This window comes from Bos taurus, chromosome 13 (assembly GCF_002263795.3).
Source record: "Bos taurus isolate L1 Dominette 01449 registration number 42190680 breed Hereford chromosome 13, ARS-UCD2.0, whole genome shotgun sequence".
NCBI classification, from domain to species: Eukaryota; Metazoa; Chordata; class Mammalia; order Artiodactyla; family Bovidae; genus Bos; species Bos taurus.
This window is the reverse complement of record NC_037340.1, coordinates 47,776,030-47,794,495: the sequence shown is the minus strand read 5'-3', so window position 1 is coordinate 47,794,495 and position 18,466 is coordinate 47,776,030. Positions and strand designations below refer to the sequence as shown.

At 40.4% G+C, this 18,466-nt stretch overlaps 1 protein-coding gene across 5 annotated transcripts in view; it reads left to right on the top strand.

Annotated features, from left to right (window-relative positions):
• Positions 1-10,063: 10,063 nt before the first annotated feature.
• The window catches only part of GPCPD1 (glycerophosphocholine phosphodiesterase 1), a 67,076-nt gene continuing 58,673 nt past the window's right edge, over positions 10,064-18,466 (top strand). For 3 of the 5 annotated variants that reach the window (XM_002692364.7, XM_059892962.1, XM_005214894.5), the window contains exons 1-2: positions 10,064-10,231; positions 15,546-15,622. In XM_002692364.7, coding sequence (XP_002692410.1) covers positions 15,574-15,622 — 49 coding nt within the window. In that variant the 5' untranslated portion in view covers positions 10,064-10,231; positions 15,546-15,573. Of the gene's footprint in view, positions 10,232-15,545; positions 15,623-18,466 lie in introns of those variants that run through there. The other 2 variants (XM_010811560.4, XM_059892961.1) reach the window with 2 other exon arrangements.

Genomic DNA, 18,466 nt, shown 5'->3' with positions numbered 1-18,466 from the left:
AAATCGTTTCAGTCGTGTTCGACTCTGTGCGACCCCATAGATGGCAGCCCACTAGCCTCCTCTGTCCCTGGGACTCTCCAGGCAAGAACACTGGAGTGGGTTGCCATTTCCTTCTCCAATGCATGAAAGTGAAAGGTGAAAGTGAAGTCGCTCAGTCGTGTCCGACTCTTAGCGACCCCATGGACTGCAGCCTACCAGGCTCCTCCGTCCATGGGATTTTCCAAGCAAGAGTACTGGAGTGGGGTGCCATTGCCTTCTCCATTTTGCGAACATAGGAGTGCATTTATCTTTTTGAATTAGTATTTTTGTTTTCTACAGGTGAATACCTAGAAGTGGAATTGCTGGATCATATGGTAGTTCTATTATTAATTTTTGAGGCACTTCGATACTGTTTTCCACCAATTTACATTCCCACCAAGGAATAACAAGAGTTTCCCGTTTTTCACATCATAGCCCAGACTTCTTGTCTCTTGTCTTTTGATAATAGCTATTCTGACAGGCATGATGCGATAGCTCACTGTGGTTTTGCGTTTCCCTGATGATTAGTGACGTTGAGCATCTTTTCATGTTGGCCAATCTGTATGTCTTCATTGGAAAAATGTTATGTCCTCTGCCCATCATTTAATTGTTCTGCTTCATTGTATCCAGTTGCAACAAAATGAGAAAATTGTAACTCTATTCTCCCTTTTTGTGGAGGAGACTCTATATAGCAACTGACGAAGCTTTCTAATTAATTCTTCCATTTACTTAAAACAATTCTCTTTTGAAGCGCTCCCTTTTTGGTTATATAAATTCAAAATGTGATAGGGAAATTAAATGGGTAACGGTACTCTACCAAAACTATTGGCATAATTTCCACAATTCTGTGAATTAGGCTGGGCATTACCTTATTCCACCCATTCTACTGTCCCCTTTGAAAAATTAACCTCTGAAATCACTGATGGCCAGGGAGGAGCAGCCCTGACATACTTGTCCTCTAGACACATTGAATGTCATTGTTTTCCCTGAAGACCTTTGAAAATGAAGTAGGAATCCAGACTATTATCTGTAGACCTTTGTTGATAGCTTCCCTTAGGCTCAAAACCAGAAATGGCATCAAAACTTGGCCATTGGTATCAGCGACTTAGGTCCTGATGATCATATTTGAGCACTTTAAAAAAAATGTTGAATCACTAATGTTATTGGATAATATTGTTTAGAAAACAAGGGCATTACAATGTTATTTATGGTTGAACTATAAATGTGAAGATGTTTCAGGAATACCAGAAGAAATATCAATAACCTCAGATACGCAGATGATACCACCCTTACGGCAGAAAGCAAAGAAGAACTAAAGAACCTCTGAAAGTGAAAGAGGAGAGTGAAAAAGTTGGCTTAAAACTTAACATTGAGAAAGCTAAGATCATGGCATCTGGTCCCATCACTTCACAGCAAATAGATGGGGAAACAATGGAAACAGTGAAAGACTTTATTTTCTTGGGCTCCAAAGTCACCGCAGATGGTGACTGCAGCCATGAAATTAAAAGGTGCTTGCTCCTTGAAAGAAAAGCTAAGACCAACCTAGTAAGTAAGTGAAGTCGCTCAGTCGTGTCTGACTCTTTGCGACCCCATGGACTGAAGCCTACCGGGCTCCTCCATCCATGGGATTTTCAAGGCAAGAATACTGGAGTGGGCTGCCATTTCCTTCTCCAGGGGAACTTCCTGACCCAGGGATTGAACCCGGGTCTCCTGCATTGTAGGCAGACGCTTTACCATCTGAGCCACGAGGGAAGCCTAGACAGCATATTAAAAAACGGAGACATTACTTTGCCAACAAAGGTCCGTCTAGTCAAAGCTATGGTTTTTCCAGTAGTCATGTATGGATGTTAGAGTTGGAATATAAAGAAAGCTGAGAACCAAAGAATTGTTGCTTTTGAACTGTGGTGTTGGATAAGACTATTGAGAGTCCCTGGGACAGCAAGGAGATCCAACCAGTCCATCCTAAAGGAAATCAGTCCTGAATGTTCATTGGAAGGACTGATGTTGAAGCTGAAGCTCCAATACTTTGGCCACCTGATGCAAAGAACTGACTCCTTGGAAAAGACCCTGAAGTTGGGAAAGATTGAAGGCAGGAGGTGAAGGGAATGACAGAGGATGAGATGGTTGGATGGCATCACTAACTCGATGGACATGAGTTTGAGGAAGCTCTGGGAGTTAGTGATTGATAGGGAAGCCTGGTGTGCTGCAGTCCATGGCAACGCAAAGACTCCATGGACTGATTCACAAAGACATGACTGAGCGACTAAACTGAACTAAGCAATTTATTTCACTTATATTTTCCTATTCATGCATATATGCACAATAATGATACATAATAAAATTTGGGTCTAAATAGATATAAAAGAACAGTTTCATTAAATAAAATGAAACAAAATATAAGATATTATGGCATATTTTAAAGGGCAGCACTTTTTGATTCTTAGTATTGTCTTACAATCAACTTTTTACATATGTTGAAATTGGTAGTTCTTTCATGGAATTGAGGCATAGGGAAGGTCTAGAGGGGACAGTAAAGTGTCTGCCTACAGTGTGGGAGACCCAGGTTCAATTCCTGGGTCGGGAAGATCCCCTGGAGAAGGAAATGGCAACCCACTCCAGTACTCTTGCCTGGAAAATCCCATGGGTGAAGGAGCCTGGTAGGCTACAGTCCATGGGGTCTCGAAGATTCGGACATGACTAAGCGACTTCACTTTCACTTTCAGGAGGGACATAGTCATTAGGTAGAAACAGGTACTGTGTCAGAGGCTGGGTGCCTTCTCCAGCTTCATTTGAAATAACCTATGTATTTAAATTTCCACTTCACCAATGAAGAAACAGGTCAAATACATTTTGAGCTAACCATCTGAATCTTAGGTGCTACAGACATTTCAATATGATGATACAACTGAGAGCTTGGAAAGCATGGACCAGAAAAGCAGCAGCCAATTTGAAATTGGTTTAAAGGTTCACATTTGCAGCACTTAAAAATTTTTGGAAATCAGCAGTTCCCTTGATTTCCTCCACATAGAATTGATCTTTATATGAAAGAAAAATTAACAGCAAGAACAAACTGTAGCAATTGTGTCACTTTTATGAAGAATTAGTCAGTACAGTTCAGTTACTCAGTTGTGTCCAAGTCTTTGCGACCCCATAGACTACAGCACACCAGGCTTCCCTGTCCATCACCAACTCCTGAAGCTTCCTCAAACTCATATCCATTGAGTTGGTGATGCTATCCAACCAACTCATCCTGTCATCCTCTTCTCCTCCTGCCTTCAATCTTTCCCAACACCAGGGTCGTTTCCAATGAGTCAGTTCTTTCTATTAGGTGGCCAAAGTATTGGAGCTTCAGCATCAGTCCTTCTAATGAATATTCAGGACTGATTTCCTTTAGGATTGACTGGTTGATCTCCTTGGAGTCCAAGGGAAGAGTCTTCAACACCACAGTTCTTCTTTGCTCAGCCTTCTTTATGCTCCAACTCTCACATCCATACATGACTACTGGAAAAAACATAGCTTTGACTAGATGGACCTTTGTTGGCAAAATAATGTCTCTCTTCTTGATATGCTATCTAGGTTGATCATAGCTTTCCTTCCAAGGAGCAAGCACCTTTTAATTTCATGGCTGCAGTCACCATCTGCAATGATTTTGGAGCCCAAGAAAATAAAGTCTCTCATTGTTTCCATTGTTTCTCCATCTATTTGCCATGAAGCGTGGAACCAGATGCCATGATCTTAGTTTTGTGAATGTTGAGTTTTAAGCCAACTTTTTCACTCTCCTCTTTCACTTTCATCAAGGGGCTCTTTAGTTCTTCGCTTTCTGCCATAAGTTTGGTGTTATCTGCGTGTCTGAGGTTATTGATATTTCTCCTAGCAATCTTGATTCCAGCTTGTGCTTCATCCAGCCTGGCATTTCGCATGATGTACTCTGCATAAGTTAAATAAGCACGGTGACAATATATAGCCTTGACACATTCCTTTCCCAATTTGGAACCAGTCTGTTGTTCCATGTTGAAAGGTTGTTGTTGAACCACAAAAAGACTCCGGGATCCTTGGCCTCCAGAGGAGAAGAATTCAGTCCAGGGCCAGAGACGAAGCTTGATTGCTAAGAGCTTTTGTGTAATAAAGTTTTATTCAAGTATAAAGGAGATAGAGAAAGTTTCTGACATAAACATCAGAAGGAGGTAGAAAGAGTACCCCCTTGCTAGTGTTAGCAATGGAGTTATATACTCTCCAATGAATCCAAAGAATGTCTGGAGGTTGTAAAGACCTCACCAGACCTGGAGAAGGCAATGGCACCCCATTCCAGTACTCTTGCCTGGAAAATCCCATGGACGGAGGAGCCTGGTAGGCTCCAGTCCATGGGGTGTCAAAGAGTCGGACATGACTGAGCGACTTCACTTTCACTTTTCACTTTCATGCATTGGAGAAGGAAATGGCAACCCACTCCAGTGTTCTTGCCTGGAGAATCCCAGGGATGGGGGAGCCTGGTGGGCTGCCGTCTATGGGGTCGCACAGAGTCGGACACGACTGAAGCGACTTAGCAGCAGCAGTAGCAGCACCAGACCTACTCCCATAATTTACATTTTAAGATAACAGAATTAGCCCCAAGGTTTAATCAAGAGACTGTTCTCAGGCAGGATACATTGTTATATAATCCTTGTAAAGATCAGACCTACTCCCATAATTTACATTTTAAGGGAACAAGATTAGCCAGAACGTTTAATCCAGGGACTGTCCCTCAGGCAGGATACATAATCCTAAGGAATGTAGAGGGGGAAAAAAGTTTGTCCTTTCTTCCTCCTTGAGAATTCCAGACCCCTCTCTCCTTGGGGACCCCTAGACTTCTTATCAACCTGCCTAGGAAATGACTCTCTCAATGTCCAGTTCTAACTATTGCTTCTTGATCTGCATACAGATGTCTCAGAAGGAAGGTAAGGTGGTCTGGTATTCCCATCTCTTGAAGAATTTTCCACAGTTTGTTGTGATCCACACAGTCAAAGGGTTTGGCGTAGTCAATAAAGCAAAAGTAGATGTTTTTTCTGGAACTCTTGCTTTTTCAGTGATGCAATGGATGTTGGCAATTTGATCTCTGGTTCCTCTGCCTTTTCTAAATCCAGCTTGAACATATGGAAGCTCATGGTTCCTGTATTGTTGAACCCTTGCTTGGAGAATTTTGAGCATTATTTTCCCAGTGTGTGAGATGAGTGCAATTGTGTGGTAGTTTGAACATTCTTTGGCATTGCTGTTCTTTGGGGTTGGAATGAAAACTGACCTTTACCAGTCCTGTGGCCACTGCTAAAGAATTAGTAGTGCCTTCTGTAACTTGGTAATTGCTCATGGACTCATGCAGAGGGAATGAAAGGCATGGACCTTAACTTCGAGGGACAGAGCCACCTGTGAAGTGAACGAAACTCGAAATTGATAGCCTTTTGAATCTGTATAAGATTCTGACAGTACAAAGATCGTGGAATATCTCGGGAGAATATTCAAAATATTTACACAGGTTGATCAAGGGGTAAGTATGAATGATCACTCTTTTTTAAAAATTAATTAATTAATTAGACTGTGTCAAAGGTCCCCTAGAGGAGGACATAGCAACCTACTCCAGTATTCTTGCCTGGAAAATCCCATGGACAGAGGAGCCTGGGAGGCTTTGGTTTACAGTGTTGCATCAAGTCGGAAGTATGAAGCAACTTAGCAGGCACACGCAGGTGAAGCCTTAGTTGTTGTGCAAAGGATCTTCATTGCATCATGGGGATTTTTTGTTGTGGTGCATGGCCTCTCTCTAGTTGTGGCAAACAGTCTCTGGAGTGTGGGCTTCAGCAGTTTCAGTGTGTGAACTTAGGTGCTTCAAGGCATGTGGGATATTAGTTTCCTGACCAGGGATTGAACCTATGTTCCCTGTCTTAACTACTGGACCACCAGGGAAGTTCCCAAATGATCTTTTACCCATGTCATAATGAATATTTCTGGGAGAAGACTCAGCACAAAACAAAGCTGATTATTTAAAATTACCAAAGGTGTACAGGCGGACGTTAGTCACTCATGAGTATCTGGCTTTTTGCAATCCCATCTGACTCTTTGCAACCCCATGGACTGAACCAGCTCCTTTGTCCACAGAATTCTCCAGGGAAGAATACTGGAGTGGGTAGCCATTTCTTTTTCCAGAAGTCTTCCCAACCCAGGGATCAAACCTGGGTCTCCTGCATTGCTGGCAGATTCTTTATAGTCTGAGCCATCAGGGAATTCCACTGTTGGAGGAATCAACACTTTGTAATAAAAATAAAGACTTGCAAAATTAGACTTGGTAAAATAGTGGCCACAAAAGTAGATGCTATAGTTGGTTAAAAAAATACTGATATCAACATAAAACTTTTTTTTTTTTTTGTAGTAAAATTTATATGAAAAAACTGAACCCGGGATTTCTCTGGTGGTTCAGTGGTTAAGAGTGTAGGGGTCATGAGTTTGATCCCTGATTTGGGAAGATCCCACATGCTGAGGGTCAACTAAGACCCTGCACCACAACTACTGAGCCTCTGCAACTAGAGCCCATGCTCTGCAACAAGAGAAGCCACTGCAATGAGAAGCTTGCACACTTTAAAGAAGAGTAGGTCTCCATGCTACCCACCCCCCTGCAATTAGAGAAAACCCCAAGCACAGAACTGAAAACCCAGCACAGCCAAAAATTTATTTAAAAACCCTGAACCCAACAAAGGTAATTTCAATAAAATAAAAATGAAACTAGCAACAGCTTACTTCTACCTCTATTACCGAGTCCAAGCTCACTCTACTTGCCACACGATAGGGCAATGAATCCAAGAGATGAGGTGTTGAGGTAAAGAAAGTGAAGTCACTCAGTCGTGTCCACAGTCTTTGTGACCCTGTGGACGGTAGCCTACCAGGTTCCTCCATCCATGGGATTCTCCAGGCAAGAATACTAGAGTGGGTTGCCATTCCCTTCTCCAGGGGATCTTCCTGACTCAGGGATCAAACCCAGGTCTCATGCATTGCAGGCAGATGCTTTACCATCTGAGCTACCTGGGAAGCCCTGGTTGAGGTAAGGAAGAGACTTTAACTGGGGAGCCGGCAGATGGAGAAGGTGGCAAGCTAGCGCCTCAAAATAACCAATTTATTTGGGTCTGGATGCCAGGTTCTCTTACAGACTGGAGAGAAAGAAGCAATGAGGAACTAAAGTCAAAAGGCAGAATAGAGAGGGAAATGCAGTGGGGAAATAAAGTGGAAGGGTCTTCAGCCTTGCAAAACATCTCCCTTCAGAAGGGGTGCGTTAATCTCTTCTATTCACAGGTGGGCATGGACAAACTATCTCTCCAGGAGCTGAGCAAAGGCACTTTAGTTTACAGTCAAGCAGAGGGGCAGGGCCCTCCAAGCAAGCCATTGAGTATGATTATAATAATAAAATGAAGTCAAAAAAGTAGTTTCCAACATGGAGTCAGAATTGGGTTCCTTCCTGCAACACCTCTACTAAATTTAAGTAAGAAAGGAAATGGGCTTAATCGTTTTGTCCAGAAAGAAAGCCTCATAATTCATCAATTTGAGGACATCTCCCTGGTGGCCCAGTGGCTAAGACTCTGTACTCCCAATGCAGGGGGCCTGGGTTCAATCCCACCTCAGGGAACCAGATTCCACCCCCATGATGCAACTGAAGATCCCTAGTACTACAGCTAAGACCCAGAGCAAACAAATAAATAAATATATTTAAGTTCATCAATTGCAGTAAAAAATTTTCCAAAGATTTATATTCAATCACAGATAGTGAGGGGTAGGATTTAAGTTCAAGTCTGGAACCTAAGTCTAGAAGATTTTCCACCAATGCTACTACCATTGTTAATACATGAAAGACAGAGAGAGATCATGCAGCTGATTTTGGACAAATGAGTAAATATGTTTCATTATTTAATCAAATAAGATAACATTAAATATTTTAAATGAGATAAGATCCAAGTTAATCTCATTAAACATTTCTTGCAAAAGTTATAACATTCCACAGAAGTATGAGGAAGGAATGTATTGTTTATATTTTACTCTAATATAGCAATCATAACAAGGCATATATGATATAATCTAAAATATGTTGAATTATTATAAGAGTTTTTAAGCAAGGCTGTGTAAAGTGGCAGCTCCAGGGGTCCCTTCTTTCCCTTTGCAGGTCCACGTTTCTCTTTTCTCAGTTTTTCAATTATCCAATGCTGATGGCTTGTTTTAAATCTTCTAGAAATTCTTCAATTTCTGGCTCACTGACGGTGATTTTCAAATATGTGTAATCCTTCTGTGATTTCAATAGGATTTAGGAAAAGAGCATGGTTTCGACCCATCAACTTGAACTATAAACATTAGCCTTGATTAAATAGTGATTACAGTAAAAAAAAAGATCTAGTATAAACATTTTAAAAAAGCAAACATGTGAAAGAAATTCATCACTGAAGTATGACTAACAGCAGAGGAATGAAATGAACTCTAAGGTATTAGGAAATGTTAACAGCTGACTTTAGCAGATAATAGTACATAATTAAGAGGAATTTTTAATTCCTTATGAAAATTGTGATTAAAACTAGTGACATCAAGAAACCATTGCATCCTGTCTTCCACTAAGCAGGTACTTAGTAATTATTTATTAACTTAATAGACAACAGTCAAAAATGCTCTGGGAGCTAATCCAAGATCAAATATAAAATTCAGTCACCCGATATATAAAATTTTATTTTATTAACAAATATATCTATTTATAAAATCCTACTTATAAAACTAGGAGCTGTCTAAAAGCTAGAGCGCCTCTAACCCAAATGCTTTTTCAATAGGACCATTCTAATCAATTTGCAGCTCGAGCTAGCTCCTGAGTCCTTTTTCCATATCTTAAGATATTTTCCATATCTTACTCGATTTTTAAATATAATTACAAATATATTATTATCATATTGCTATAGAACTATGAAATTTTCGAGTTGGAATCTCACTCGTTTTAAATGAAATCTGATAACAATTTTCTATTACGGGTAAACCAGCAGTTAACCTTGAAGACTGGAAAGCAACAGTTTAAGTTGGCTGATTAATTTTTCTGGAACCATCAAAGGAGAGAGTAAACCTTGTCTTTTTTTTTTTTTCTTCTTCTTCTTCTTGGTAAGCCCCCTCCCTCCCCCCCCCCCCTTAATAAATGACTACGAGTTTTGCAGAGATCTTTCTAGCTTCAAGCTTTATTTTAAGTATGAATAACCTGGGTCTTGTTACATGCAATTCATGCCGATTGACGTTGTTGTTGCCAAGTCGCTAAATTGTGTCTCACTCTTTTGCAGATACCATGGACTGTAAAAATGCGAGGCTCCTCCGTCTATGAGATTTCCCAAACAGTTCTGGAGTTGTCATTTCCTTCTCTAGAGGATCTTCCCAACTCAGGGATCGAACCCCTTTTCTTGCCCTCTTCTGTATCCGCAGGCAGAATTCTTTATCACTGCATCTGGGAAGCCGTTAAAAGCAATTGGAATAGGCAGGTTTGACAGGGTCTCCAGTGGGCAACTGTGATAATAACCACCAAGTGATACTGCAAGTATGAACCCCGTCCTTTGCATAGGGAAGGTATAAACTCTAAACTATCTGAGGTCTCTCAATTCTCTTTAACCCTAAAGATTTGGTCCAAGTGCGCTTTTCATTTTGTAACGAAATAGTTTCCACAGAATGTTAATCTTGTTAATCTCCCCCGCTTTCCAATGGGACAAAAGACGCAATTCAGGATCTCAGCTCCACCTTCCATTCTAGTTTGTCCTAGGACGGCTTAGGGGACCAAGGTAGGTGTCTAAGAACCCAGGTCAGGCCTCTGCCGCCGGTCCCGGTCAGCCGAAAAAACCCACACCGGAGACCCCTGGAATGCCCAGTAGCTCTCAGTCACCGATGCCTGCCCTTACCAGGATCGCGCGGCCCCGCCCCCAACGCGCGGCCATCCATTGGCCCGGAGGCCGCCGGGCGTGACGTCAGTCTCCGCCTCGCCGCTTTCTGGCCCCGCCCCGCGAGGTGGTCTGGCGGTTTGGTCTGGAGCAGCTGAAACCGGTTTGAGCGGAGCCGCTTCCTGTTGCTTGGTGCCGCTGCGGGCTGCCTGAGGGAGCGCTGGCGAGGTGCTGACGGCCGGCGCCCGGCACCTCGGCCTGCGACTCTGACTGTCGGGCGCGGAGTCGGTGGTGGCGCTGACCCGGGGACCCAGCAGGTGAGGTGGGAGGCCGGGTGGGCTGGGCGCTCGGTGCGGGGCCCTTGGCTGTCGCTCACGTTGCGGCAGAGCTGTCAGGGCTACGCGGCGGAGCGGGGGGCGAGTCGTGGGCAGGATCCCCCGCCCCGGACGGGCAGCCGGTCTGGAAACAGCGGCCTGGAGGTTTGCTTCTGTAAATCCTGTAAATACATGTTTATTGTATTTATCGTTTGCTGCCGCGATTACGCTGTGCTGCCTAGTGCTTAGTTCCCGTACGAAAATTCTGTAGCGTTTTCGGTAATACCAGAATGCATAGAGCATGAGACCACCTAAGTATTGGAAGAACCATTTAGGGAACGAAGAAACGTAAATGCAGCAGGACTCGCTCACCGCCACTCTCTGACTTCAAAAGTAATTCGTAGTGTTTTGACAACTGCTGCTTTTCTGAAATTGCTTATCCAAGTAGTCTAGGGCGTGCTTGTATAGTTCAGTTACTCCAAGAAACCGAAGTGCCTTACTTTTTTAGGAAAAGGTTCCAGTAATAGACATCAGTGCCCCTGATACAATTTTAAGACAGCTGCCTCTTTTTCTAAAGCTCTACTTTTTCCAAGCTCTTCAAAACCTAGTTCATCGATCCCCCTCTTTTCCCCTTCCCCGGTTATAAAGGAAATCAGGCATGAATCATGAGTTCAGTCACGAAGTGTGGATATCTTTCACCATTGAGACAGCGGTCTAGTCTGATGTAACACATAGAGGAACTGGTTGGGTGTTTGGGCTTGATGTTTTCTTCATACTTTTCTGTTGCCCTTCCTATTTCTGCGCAATTTCTATCCACTACTCCCCTCCCGGCCCCTTCTCCGCCCCCCCGCCCCCGCGCCCCCCCGCCTCCCCGCGCCCCCCCCCCCCGCCTCCCCGCCACGTCTTGCTGCATTTCTGACAGTTGTGACTTAGCTGAGAAATAAATACAAGTTATCAGTCCTTTTTCCAACGCCTAACGTTCTGGGTAAAAGTAAGTAACATAAGGTAAAACAAACAGGTAAAACTGCGCATGGTTCGGTCCGTTCTTGACATCACTAGCGAGAACTGATATTCTAGACAAGATGAGATTAGGAAAGTTCGACTCAAATAATGACCACAAAGGATATTTCAGTGGCAGAGTGAGTAAAATTTGATATGTACAAATAGTAAGTTGATGAATCAAATCTTTGTGTATAACTTAACCAGGAAAAATAAATGTATATGAAAGTAATATCTAGATGAAATGAAAAAAACTTTGGAGTGGTTTTCTGGCATTGTGTAGAAAGATGATTAACGAGTTTCCTGGCTTAATGAAGCCTTCAGAACTGCTTTCTTAATAAAAAACCCATCATGTCTGTGCCCAGTCGTGTCCGACTCTTTGCGACCCTGTGGACTGTAGCCCACCAGGCTCCTCTGTCCATGGGATTCTCCAGGCAAGAATACTGGAGTGGGTTGCCATTTCCTTCTCCAGGTGATCTTCCCAACCCAGGGGTCGAACCGAGGTCTCCCGCATTGCAGACAGACAGCTTTAACCTCTGAGCCACCAGGGAAGCCTCTAAATGTCTATGTACACTTGATTAAAGTATTGACTCAGTATACTGGGGTTGGACTAGAGGGATCATAATGATCCTCCACCAGGATAAGCAGAAGTTAGCTCAGGAAAGTATAGGCATTTATATATTGCTTTCTAATATGCATTTAGGAGGCAAAGCTGTTGGAGCCTAGAGAATTGGAAACCGCTTTTTTTTTGAAAAATATTTGAAGGAAAACAGTGAAATATGTCTTTTTGGCTAGGAAAAAAATACATTTTTGCTGAAAATATCTGTGACTTCAGTTTAGTTCTAAATTGTACCTCTGTTTGTTGAAATCTGTCTTTTGTTCCCTAAGCTTGCAAGCCGGTAAAGGAATATGTTAGAATAATTTATTTTACAAAAAGAATAAAGTAAAACTTACTTTGCCAGGTAGTATTTTTGAAGTATTTTTAAAATGTAAATTACAGTTTCATTTTGCAAATTATTCGAGTCCTTAAAAATGTGTTAAAATAGTGTTAAATGCAACTCAAAGTCTCAGATGAGAATGCTGTTTAATACTTACCTTCAGAAAGCAAAAAATGGAGGTTATGTTTAAAACCAAACCAGAAACATATCTCAGGAAGCATGTTTTGTACGTGAGGGTATAGGTGAATTAGTTAAATTACATATTCAGTCAGCTCCTGTATATAAAATGACTAGCATTTTCCATCTTATTCTTTTATGTATCTAGAAGATCTGTCCCTGTTCAAGTTGAGATTCCCTTTGCATATTTGGAAGAAGAGGAAATTTTGGTTGTGTAAATTTTTTGTTCCATGACAAAACAGTATTTTACTTTGGTGGTAGCAGGATGCCAAAATGGTATACTTCAGTCCTGCACCAGAATTTTGGCCTCTGTCCACCATCAAGTAAACTGCTGTAGGAGCAGCTCTGCAGGCTTTTATTTGGAATGGCCTTAAATTTGGACAGTGCGGGGAGTGGAACTTAAACAGATTATATGATTTTTTTGGCAATTCAAGTTGGGGATGATGCATTGTTGACACCCAGTGAGGTTTTTTTTAGAGGGGTGGGGTTAATTTTGTGCTTGTGTATGCAGCTTTGGTATATAGTACATAATGTAAACTGCAGCTGTTTCCACCCAAGTTACTGTAGCCACTCTTACAAGCAACCTTAATAATGAGAGGCTCAACTGTAATCAGCTAACTCCCTTTTCATAAAATTTAATGCAGTAGAAATTCAGATATTTTTTACTAGGTGTTGATTTTAATACATAGGAATAATTATATCTGTTTCCCTAAAATTGGTTAAAACAGTTACTTAAAATTGATCAACAAATAATCAAGCACCAATTTTTAATTATATACATGAGATTGTTCTTAGTAACTGTGGCAGTAAGCATTGGGTGAAAGTTCAGGTTATATGTTGAGATTGGTTATTCAGCAGTTTGCTGGATGATAGAGCTTTTTGCTTTGTCTCAATTCAGTAACTTAAAAAGCCTAGTTTTTTAGATAACCTTAAGGTTTCTGCTTGATATGATTGATGTAGATAAATGTAAGAGATAAATTAAAAGTAGATTGCAGTGCTTCAATGAATCATTTATTTATTAGGAAAGAAAATCATCCTATTCTTAGGGTTATACTCAGATTCGTATTAGGTTATTTGAGTTATATAGGTTAAATGGCCGGTAACAATCTAGAACTAATTTTAGGTTTAAAACTTCTTTGGCTGTGCTCAAACTGGATGTATTAATATGTTTTAAATAGATCAGGTTTACTCTTAGACATAGAAAATAGATTAGCATATGTGGTTTGATCAAGGACAGGTTTTTTTTTTCCCTCCAGTGTGGAATCTTGGGTTTTCTAACTGAATAAATAGTTACTAAATAGGGATTTCTTTAGACAAGTGACAGGAAACCACGTTGACTGATGGTCTTCCTGGTGGCTTAGATGGTAAAGAACCCGCCTGCAATGTGGGAGACCTGGATTCAATCCCTGGTTTGGGAGGATCACCTGGAGAAGGGAATGGCTACCCACTCCTAGCCTGGAGATTTCCATGGACAGAGGAGCCTGGTGGGCTACAGTCTGGTGTTGCCAAGAGTCCCACACGACTAAGCCACTTTGACTTCACTTGATTAGTTTATTTGGTATATTTACATTTTATAATTGATGTAGGTGAGATGATGCATAGTGACTCTTGATTTTCATTGCAGCCCCCACGAGGGTTAGTTATTAGAGATTCCTCATCCTTAGCCCTCTTGATACTTGGAGCTGGAGAATTATTTCTGGAGCGCTGTTCTATTCATTATATGGTGTTGAGCAGCACTCCCAGCTTTTACCACTAGATGCCAGGAGCATCACCCACAGTTGTGGCAACCAGAAATGTCTCCCGACATTGCCAGATACCCTTAGAGGACTAAATTGCTTCCAGTGGCAACTGCTGCTTTAGATCTGTCTGCTTTGACTTGAAAGTGTGGTTAACTGTGGGTGTTAGTGTTCATTAAATGACCATTGCGGAGTTGTGCATGTGTTCACAGGGAGGAGAAGGGAGCATAGCAAAAATGGAGGAATGAATAGTTGAGAAAGGTACTTCAGGATTTTTTTTTTTGAAATAAAATGTATAAATGCAAATAAACAGTATTTAAGCTGAAAAATTAATGGAAATGACATTAAGACATTGGAGTTCTTTTAGGAACATTGATGGATTTGAGGGTACAAAAGTTTTTTTGGAGGTGTTGGGATAGCTTATGTACAATATGATGTGGCCTTTTGTGTGGAGTATGTGTTCTTTCTATATTTAAATTCTATAAACTGCGTGAGAATTGATGTACATTAAAGTCTTTAAAAATTTCCTATCTTAAGTACTTAAATAAAGAGATGGTAAGGTGAATAAGTTGGTTAGGCTGGGAAAAACAGCAAAGAAATGGAAAGCAAGCTGGAGCGAAGATGTGGCTAAAGGAGTAAAGGACACCAGGAGCTTAGGGATTTAGATTTCTGTAAAATAATGGAAGTGATTCTAAGCCAGGGAAGTGAGAAGCATTCTAATTGACATAAAAATGTATTGTTGGAAAGTGATTGGAAGACAAAATATAAGTAGGAGGCTTGAGTTTTTAAAGAAGTTTAAACTTAGAAAGGCATGTATGTAAGATAAATTCGTATCTACAGGGTTTGGTAATAGATTACAGAGTTGAGACTATGGGACTGGAGTAATGATGGCCCTATAGTTAATAAAGAGAAACTTGAAAAGCTATTTGTAGGGCAATGAGTTTTGTCTTTTTTAAGCTATCAGGTCATTTAGAAGCAGATTCTCAAACTTGTTACGAAACATAACCAGTTTTTCAGTGGATGGTGCTTAAGTTCTTTGAATGTTTTCTTGTTATTAAAATTGGAACCTTCTTACCTTGAGCCAAGCTTTTTTCTGTCTGTAGTTGTGTGTGTGTGTATATTTCCCTCCACTGTAAACATGAGCCTGGTCAGGAAAGATAGGTGGAGTTCAAAACAGCTGCTTATTAGAGGAGTAACTGTGTGACAAGATAGTCTTGAATTCTAAGAAAAAAAAAAGCTTGGATGCACTTGTTTTGCAGTTTTTTTCTGGTCCATGCATTCTTACAGAATAGGTTTGTAACATTAGGCCCTAAGACTTGCTGGGTAATTCCCAAATAATTCAGTCTCTCTAGTCTCTGAAATCTTTTGCTCACAGTTGAGATTCATTTTTGTTTTGTGCTTTTTAGCTTATTTCTTGGTGGTAGCTATCTAGATGTACTATAAATGACATCATCTTTTTCTTTATAGCACGACATCCTAAAATAAATCCATCAGAATGACACCTTCTCAGGTTACCTTTGAAATAAGAGGAACTCTTTTACCAGGTATTGTAAAGCTTTACTTTTAAACATTTTTAAAAATTACATTTTCCTTATCTGGATTATCTTAAATATAGAGTTGTTACTAGAGTGGACCTAATTTTTATTTATTTTTTAAATATCTTTCTAATTTTTAGATGAAAGTATCTTCAGGGCATGCCTGATAACGGAAATGTGCTTGGAGCATAGTAAGCCCAAGGAAAAAAACAAAAAGCTGTCTCAAATAGTGTCTTATTCTCATATTTTCCAGGAAAGCTGTGAATTTTGCATAGGATAAAGATATTTGAGCTGTTTTTTTTGGTCACACCCACGGCTTGTGGGATCTTAGTTGTTCCCTGACTAGGGATTGAACTTGGGCCCTCAGCAGTGAGAGAGGTTTTAAGTTGCATGAAAATGATGGAAATGTTTCTAGTGTGAAAAGTTGGTTAAATATTTGGCTAAGATAAATTTTTTCCTTACTTATACATCTGTTTTTAAAAGCTTCATTGTATTTTTTTGCTATCTACTAAAGCAGTGTGAAATAATTTGAGTGTAAGGTAGCACGTCAGAGCAATCACACCTTGGGCCTTCCCTGGTAGCACAGTGGTTAAGACTCCTTCCTGGCTTCCATTGCAGAGGGCATGAATTCTATCCTCTTTCAATCACTGGTCAGGGAACTAAGATCCTACATGCCTGCACAGTGTAGCCCAAAAAATGAACACTAGAAAAATACAGTATCATGCCTGGGTTATATACTTCCTTGTTTAATGCACTCTGGTTACACTGGCCAGTCCTCAAATCTGTTGCATTCCTTTTCTCCTTTGGGGCTTTTTCAAATTGTTTTCTTTGTTTAGATCTGTGCCCCTTCCCACTACCTCTTAACTTACTCATTCTATATATCAAGCATCTTTGATCCAGAAGCTATTACAGCACCTGATAGTGTGTGTTTGTTTAACACACATTCTTAGCCAAGATAATATTGGACAGCTCCACCTCTGGGCAAGATTCTGTAGGTTGAAGATTGCTGGTCTCTTGGGTCCAGTACTCACCTCTTGTCCAGTGTGTAATCTCCTTTGTGGAGAGAAGACTGCAGACCTGTATCTTTTATTGACTTTTGTGCATAGGCACTTTAAGCTAGAAGGGGCTGACCATGTCAGACAAAGAAGATGACTGCAGAATTAACTCTAGAGGAGTCAGCTTGACACGATGTAATTCCTGAAGGACTAGAGGGAAGATAGTGGTAGATGTGAATGTAGCTGAATCTAAGTGAAAGGAAAGGAGGTGGATGGACAAGAAGGACTGTCACCTTCTGCCTAAATCTTGTGTTCCTCCTCAAAACAACGAGGATGTATTCTCTGCTAAATGTGGAGAGAGTGCAGAGAGGGGTGAAGTTAGAGGGAAGAAGTTAAAAATATGTGGCAGTACTGTTTGAAATTCCTTTAGTTAGCATTCAAGTCTCTTGATAAATGAAAGCCAATGAAAGAAAGAGGCCTATTCTAGTAAAAAGTTTCCCTTTTTTTCTCATAGAAGCCATATTCAAAGGCAATCAGCAGAAAGAGTAACATTGTAGGAGGGTGTTGGTTAAATGCAGGAGCTTTTATATAGAAGGAAAGTAACCAAGTTTGTCCAGGTTTCACTTTTTTCCATGTCTGATACATGTTCTTTCCAGAACAAAGAGTAGCTACTGTTTTGTGTGGGAATAGGAAATAACTGAGTCCATGAAAAAGTTTGATGAGACTCTCCTTTATAAAAGAAATATAACAGGCCTGAATCAGTGATTTTTATGATAATCTATACTTTGAGCTAGGAACCATCTCATATGCTATACATATGCATAGCAGCATATGTGATCTTGAGAATAAATATTTGTGCTTTGTTTTTAACAAAAGTGTTTATCTTTTTTTCCTTTACATCAGAAAAGGTAGTGATAACCTAAGTTAATTGCAAAAAAAAAATCTGATTACTTTAAGGATTGGTGAATATTTTAAAATGAAATCTTTATGTATAACCACCGTATGCCTTTATAGACATGTATTTAGAACCCTGAAAACTTCTGAATGACTACCACACTTGTGATTTTAGTTAAGTTTTAGATAGTCCAAGTATACAAAATGCTCATGCAGGTCGCCAAAGCCAAGTATAGCTTCAGTCTTAATGGAATAGTGTCCAAAGCTTGGAAGCCAAGCTACACAGAGTGTGAAGGAGTTTATCCTGAAGTTTTGTTCATTTGGGCTCAGTTCATTGTCTTTTTCTTCATGAATTTTAATTACAGTAATTCAGAATGTGTTGATATATAAGTTAAAGACTTCTGCATAATTATATTCAAGAACTTGTAGACTTTTGCTAAATGTATGAAATTAGCAAATATAGGTGATGTTGGTTTGTGTGTTGAGAAGTGTTCAGATGAAGTGTGATAGTCTTTTTTTTTTTTTAAGTAAAGAATACTAGATTTTTCGCTAGTTTTGTATTGAGGGTTTTTTTTTTTAGTGATGGTTACATTGCTCATGTCCCATTGATAATTTTCTTGATCTTTAACTTCTTGATAGCTACTGTTTGAGTTCCTGGAAAATATCAATTATTATTTCTCTAGGATACTTACATGCCTTTAGTGTTTTCCCCTTTAAATTGGAAGCTGCCTTGAAGACAAGGACTGTGGTTTGATCACTTTGTCTTCTTGGTGCTCATTATTCTTGGCTCAGTAAGTAGTTGAAAAATGAAGAAAATTCTGTTCCTGTACATCCTTCCTTTTCTCTGCCTTTGGTTCTGTAGAGGTGGGTCAGATTAATAATGCAGGTATAATCAAAACAGAAAAAAGAAACCCCCCAAAAAACCACACGTGCTAGTGTGTGTGCCACCTGGGTTCAAACCCGT